The 6,787-nt window shown below is 36.4% G+C and overlaps 1 protein-coding gene across 1 annotated transcript in view; it reads right to left on the reverse strand.

Moving 5' to 3' along the window:
- Positions 1-6,495, reverse strand: part of LOC107707065 (protein kinase C eta type-like) — a 16,732-nt gene extending 10,237 nt beyond the window's left edge. Inside the window, exons 1-3 of the mRNA XM_016510946.1 lie at positions 5,611-6,495; positions 1,318-1,381; positions 480-633 (exon numbers count right to left, since the gene is read on the reverse strand). Of these exons, the coding sequence (XP_016366432.1) occupies positions 480-633; positions 1,318-1,381; positions 5,611-5,961 (569 nt within the window). The 5' untranslated portion in view covers positions 5,962-6,495. The remainder of the gene's footprint in view (positions 1-479; positions 634-1,317; positions 1,382-5,610) is intronic.
- Between the last annotated feature and the right edge of the window lie 292 nt (positions 6,496-6,787).

Below are 6,787 nucleotides of genomic sequence, written 5' to 3' on the forward strand. Positions count from 1 at the left end.
GTGCTGTTTTGCGGTGTTGGTAAATTCACCACTTAATTTTGAGTTAAAATGTTGTAACTTGCGTTACTGAGATTGTAACGAGTAATAATATTACCCACATTTTATTAGTAATGCGTTATTTTACTGCGTTACAGCAAAAAGTTATATACTACTGTAATATTATTACTTTTGTAATGCGTTACTCCCAACACTGATTAATTATGCTTTGTAATGCACCTTATAATGCACTGTACAATCTCATGAATAATTGTAACTACAGTTAATACATAATAACAATTATCAATTCATTGTTACACTATGCATTTTAAATTCAGTTATAAGTATTTACAACAAGATATAATGTATTACAATGACTAATTATAATGCATTGTGCCCTTTAATAGCCCTTTATAATGCATTATACATAAAGGCTTTAAGTAGAGTGATACCAAAAAAGTTTTTTAAAAAAGGTGAGCATTTATGTGACAAAAATGCACTACCATATGAATTCTTTGCAGTGGAAGCAGAACGTTGGTTGCTTTAGGAAGGTAGACATGAACTTGTGCCCATTTACTTGGTGGATTTTTCTTCGAACTGCCTGCTGCCGTTTTCGGTTAAATTCTTTATAGGGACGCGTGTTTCCTCCAGCATCATCTAAACACGGAAAAACAGAAAAGGTTTTATTATTTCATGATCTTCTTACAATACATAGGTGTTTCCTGTAATGCCATGGAACATTCTGCTGACTTTGTGAGGGGGAAGAGAGACAGATTAGGAGCCCCCGGTTCACTGGTATTATTAAATCTAGTCTAGTCTCTGCAGGGCTAACCACAGGCCTTTAAAGGAAGCCAGCTTCACAGCCCCTGCACAGCGGGTGTGCGATTCACGCATCGCATACACTTCATGCATAAGATGCTCTGACAGAAGCTCTGTCTAAAAAAAACTGTGACTGAAGAAGGCTTTGTGTGTCTTAGTGTGCCTTAGCATGTGTCTGGTAGCATGTTAACATTTAGTTAAGTGATATCTCAACAGCAAGTGGAGGAAATTAGTGTGTGTGCATCAGTGCATGTGTGCGTTTCCACCATCGTGGCCTAGACAGTGCGATTCATCAAGAAGAGTTTTATATTTTCATCTTTTACTCTGTCATTGGCTATGAAACAGGCCGCGTGTTCTTGATACGCCTTTGTTTCAATCCAAAAAAAAGGCATACTGACTGTCAAATTGATGCATGTATGATTAAATGTATGATTAAATTTGTACTTCTGCATGAGAAGATTTAAAACAAATAGAAAATTTAAAAATAAAAAAAAAAAGATAAAAATGAGAGGTGGGACTTACCGTCTATAAATGAGCCTGTGAGACTAACCAGGATGTAGACCTTACCCTCAGGTTCAAGGTCAACCTGCAACACACAAAAAAATCAATAAATATTATTTTAGACACTGAATATTGAAGTTAAGTTATTCTCACATTTTAAATTTAACTTAATTAAAAGTTTAAATACTCATTTTCATTATTTTTATAATATTCTCTAAATTTGAAGATTAGTACATTGATCAAAACTATCAAACAACACAAACAAAAGTATGGGAATTACTTGGAGATAAAAATGTTAAATAAATTCATACTTTCCATGCTTTCTAACAAATGCATTCCTATTTTCACAGTTATTTGTGACAGTAAGAGTAGTTTCTTGAGAAAGAAATACTTAACAACTGAACATATTTAGAAAAATGTGACTTTTGAAAATGAAAATGACTTTTAGAAAATGACTTTTCTGTGAACTTTTAAGATTTCAAAATTTCCCATGATTTTCCCAGGCCTTTCAGGAAGCATTTTTGAAGTTCCCTGGCATTTTCAATTTGTGTATTAAAAGTTTTGTGTATGACAAGTCTGTTTTTTTTCAAGTTATATATTCAGGCAAACATGCACACGTTAAAAATGATATCTGTGCCAAATACAAGCAATCACACAACCCACTGGTACCGTCCACAGCAGTCACACTTTTACACCACGGAAAATGTAAATGAGGTCAGGCAGAAGTGAAATATTAGAGCTGGACTACAGATTACTGTAGAGCAAAAAGAGAAGAGAGATAATGGAAAGACAAACTCAGAAATGGAAAGAGACAGCGAGGGGTAAAAGGGGGGCGTTTATGAGCCTGTGGTAAACTCTCTGTAGAAAACCAACTTTGTGGGTGTGTGTCGACCTGCATGTCATACAGAACTAAACCCTATGTGCTTCTGTATGTGTTACGACAGAATCATGGGCAAAAGAAGTAAACTATAGGGAAGAGATATTGCATGCAAACAGCAGAAACAAGGGAATGGCCAACCAGATCAGCCAATCAGAAAAGCTCCCTACCTGTCACTCATTTTGGTGGTGGTCTAAATACAAATCTGATGATAATTAGCAAAACAGCACTAACAACATCTTTACAGAACACTGTGATGCATACAGGAATGATTAGCCATAATTAGCATACAGTATGCCCTTTTCTTTGTCACATATGGACTAAATTAATTTAGATTAATTTAGTTATTTTTAAACTATTTTGCTTTAGCAACTTTCAATAGAGTTCGGCTGAATATTTTTTCCACCAGTCATACTTCTTTTCATTTGGTTAAAACTGAAAGCAGAAAAATTCAGACTATGACAGAGTGTGTGTCAATACACTATCTCCAATACACACAACTTCCATTTTATATACTTTTGATGCTAGTTTCACTCACTGATAAAATAGCATAACAGAAACTGCTGGATTCCTAGAGGCAGTTCCCATATAGGGAAGCTCATACACACGCAAACACACTCTTACTTGTGTGTGTGCTGTTTTGAACTGCAGGTTTCACATACCATCAGTCCCAAAAGCCTGAGGCTCTACACAGAAACAAATACATACACTGAAACTTGGCACAAAACGCCCACATCCCAGATAAAATAAAAGCAGAGTATCATTAATTAGCGGTTCTGTGACCTACAGCTGCAGAATCAATAAAAATGGGGCCGTGTATCTCTGAAGTCCACTGAATTTCATCTGGAACCCAATAGAAGTTGATCAGATGTACAATAACGTTTAAAAGTTTAAGGCTGGTAAGATTTTAAAAATGTTTCGGAGTCTCTTACGTTCACCAATGCTGCATTTATTTAATCAGAAATACAATAAAAACAGTAATATTGGGAAATATAATGTTTTGATTTATTTCAACATGTTATTTATTTCTGTGATGGCAAAGCTGAATTTCCAGCAGTCACTACTCCAGTCTTCAAGAAACATTACTGTTATTTTATTACATTACTATTATTATTATCAGTGTTGAAATCATATAAACTGAGATTATATGTAAAAACGTTTAATTTAAAGTCATTTAAAATCATTTAAAGTATGCACTTTCCCTTATACATACAGTATAAGTTGAAGCTAAAATAACCTTGAGGCTAATAATAAAGTGTATCTCCATATTACTGTTCACTAAATTAACAAATGTTCAGGACATGTACAGTAAAAACAAGATGTTCACTCTAAAAATAATGTCCCTGTGCATAAGCATTCTGGGAAAGGAGAACTAATAGTACTTGAGCTGAATAATAAGGTTACAAGAAGACCTTCACCACTTCTGCTGAGGACAAGCAAGATGATTTGCATGTGCATGTTCAGCCTGGTCACTGAAATGCTGACAACAAGTGTTTTACAACTACTGTGTCCTCAACAGTGCAGCAGTGTTGAGTTAACACACTGATATGAACTAGCTCTGAAGGCAGTGTAGACATGGAAATTGTGGTGCCTAAACCACAGAAGATGCTAAAACCACAGAGCAAGATGTTTCAGCTGGTCTTAGCTGCAACCATCCGACGGAGAGTCTGAGAGCTCAAACTCTGAGTCCAAATTGTGTTGACTGACTGTGCATTAAGCCCCGACTTGCTTTCATTAACCTCTGATCATGCATCAGGATCTGTGTCTAGAGCTGCAGTCAAAGGCCTGATTCTGGATCAGTGAGCATTGTTGCACTGTTGGACATATGGGTGTAAGTGTGAACCCACACTGATGATGGTGGAAGATGATAACACTCATAACCTCTACAAGTCTGCTGTTCACACACAAGGAAAAAACACAACAGCACTAAATAAAAGAGAATAAACAAAGAAAAACACAACAATAAAATACAACAGAACAAAACAAACAAAAGAACACAATGCAATGCAACAAAGCATGACAAAAGGAACACAACACAATATAATGCAACAAAACCAACAGTGTGAGGTTTAGGGGAAACTAGGGAGTGCTGTAATACCAGTTAAGCCAATTAGAAATGAACAACAGGGATGAAATCACTATTGTATTTGAACAACATCAACCTAAATAGGCTGATTTTCACTAAATGTAATAAATAACACAAGCTTTTCATGGCTTGTAACACTAGTTTTTAATAAAATACATTTAAAGAAATAACAGAAATATCATAGCTGCAGATGGAGAGGGTTTCTAATGTGCTTTTCTACTGAAGACACAAAGATTGCACAAAATCAAACAGGCCACATTTGCCACAACTGTGATAAAACAAGCTAATAAACTTTAAAACCAAACCGATGTGTGCATTGGCCTGTTTCACATATACTTATTGTTTTCAATTGCTGTCTTGAATTAAAATTCTTAAATGTTTACAGTTTCATAGCAGTCATGTGGCTCAAACAGTAGAGCATGGTGCTAGCAATGCCAATATCATGGTTTGATTCGTAAGGAATGGTTGAACTGATAAAATTAATACTTTAAGTAAACTCTTTAGTCTGCCAAATGCATGAATGTAAGTTTTCAATCAAAATGTTTCAAATTAAAAGTAGGATGATAGGTGTGTGTGGTATGGAGATGGGGGGGGATGACAATTACTTTAAATTAGTAAATTCAATAACCATAATAAAATCATGCATACAGTTTAACATGTTTTCAAGTAGCGTTACAAGTGTCCTGGACGTGGGGTCGATTGTAACAATGGCATTCTTTGTACCTGATGTTAATTTATTTACTTAATTCTAATATTAAAAGCATCAGATTTCGAAACTTCTTTAATTTACAGTTGGCAAATATGATAATATTGTATCAAAGTTTCAGACATACAGCACAAAAAAAAAACAGACGTTGAAATAACATTACAACACTCCCCAGACTCTTCTATTTTGTATTCTAGTATGCTGACAGTTTAGTCCATCGCTGTCTTTCATTATGTGATTCGTCTTTGGTGTCCACCTAAGTACTGTACTAAATACTGTTTTGCATTCTGGACTTGTAATCAACATGCACTTTTCTACAAACACAAATCTCTCCAATGCCACCAGATGCATAATAACATCATCATCTAAAACTTTACTCAGAGTCTCACCTCTATTCTGTAGGCTATAGGACAACACCTCTATCCAGATATGCTCCCTGTCTGCCCCATCAGAGCAAACATACCTTGTTATTTCAGAACTTTTCAACCTAGGCTATATGATTCAAAGTGTCATGTGTCAAAATACATGTGGAAAACAAATCTCCATCAACTTAAAGCAAAGCAATTTCTCACAATAGCCCACTTAAGAAAGACGCAGTGTGTGATCAGGTGAGGGAAAAGCAGCTGTATGGTAAACATTCCTCACCCATCCTTCAAATGACTCCTCTCTGTTCGTGCTCTTCATCAGATCACCAAACTGGATGGTGCAGTTGGCCACGAAGTCATCGTACCCAATCGGTGCGTCGTGAAAAATGGCCAGCTCTACTTGCTTGCCGTTATTGACGTTAACGGAGAACTCCTCGTTATAAGTGGGCATGTTGGTTTTCTGCTTGGTGTGCGTCTGTCCAATCTTATACTCGTCCACCTTCACTACGATGTACGGGTCCAGGGTCTGATTCGCCTTGTTGAACATCACGGCGTGTCGCATAGAGGTGGTCGTTGGCTTCAGGTCCACCGCTTCGCCGATGCGCAACTTCAGATACCCGTTAAACTTCATGGTGTCCTCTAACCTCGAGCTTAGCAAATCTAAGCCTATTAGCCTAACTGACTTAGTGACTGTTGGACATGATATCACTTAAATGGGCAAGTGTACATGCACAAACGCACACAAGCTAAAAGCCTGTACACAAAGCGCTGTTTGAACCACCTGCTTTGCGGAAGGACTGAAGCGAGTGGGCAGAATGGGGAAGTGAAGGAGTTCACGCCTGATTACGCGTCTCCCTCAAGGGACTCAGTCACAATAATAAATGTTTTTCTCTCGCTATGTCTTTAAACCTTTCAGTTTTATCCGTTAGTTGAGTTATTACGATGTCGCCTTTGCAAAGTTTTCCTTGACACTTTCACAGTCCGTCCATATTTGCTGAATTTTGGACCCGTGTCAAACAAATCTTTGTGTAAAAACTTCTAAGTGCTCTATTTCAGCCGGACAAACTGAGCGACAGGGCGCTGAGGAAACTGCAGAGAAACTGTCCAGATATTGTTCTTTAAACAAAGCCACGGGTGGACCATCTCTGAAGTACCTGCATACGGAATTCGGTTGAAAATGAAAACACACCTGTTTTATTGCGAGCATATAGAAATACCGCCACCTTTCGGCAGACTTTTTCAAACGCACTAGAGTTTCACGAAGGCATTACAGTTAAAATTATTAAATTCGTTAAGTATTAAATGATGTGCAAATATCATTTGAAGTTATTATAAATAAACAAATAATTAAATATAAAATAAAATGTACATTAAATAAATGTACTTATGTACAATACATTGTACATTAAATAAATAATTAACATCATCAGCTTTTTTAATGCCTAGATAATTAAATC

Source organism: Sinocyclocheilus rhinocerous, unplaced genomic scaffold (genome assembly GCF_001515625.1).
Source record: "Sinocyclocheilus rhinocerous isolate Xijiao unplaced genomic scaffold, SAMN03320098_v1.1 scaffold1243, whole genome shotgun sequence".
NCBI lineage: Eukaryota > Metazoa > Chordata > Actinopteri > Cypriniformes > Cyprinidae > Sinocyclocheilus > Sinocyclocheilus rhinocerous.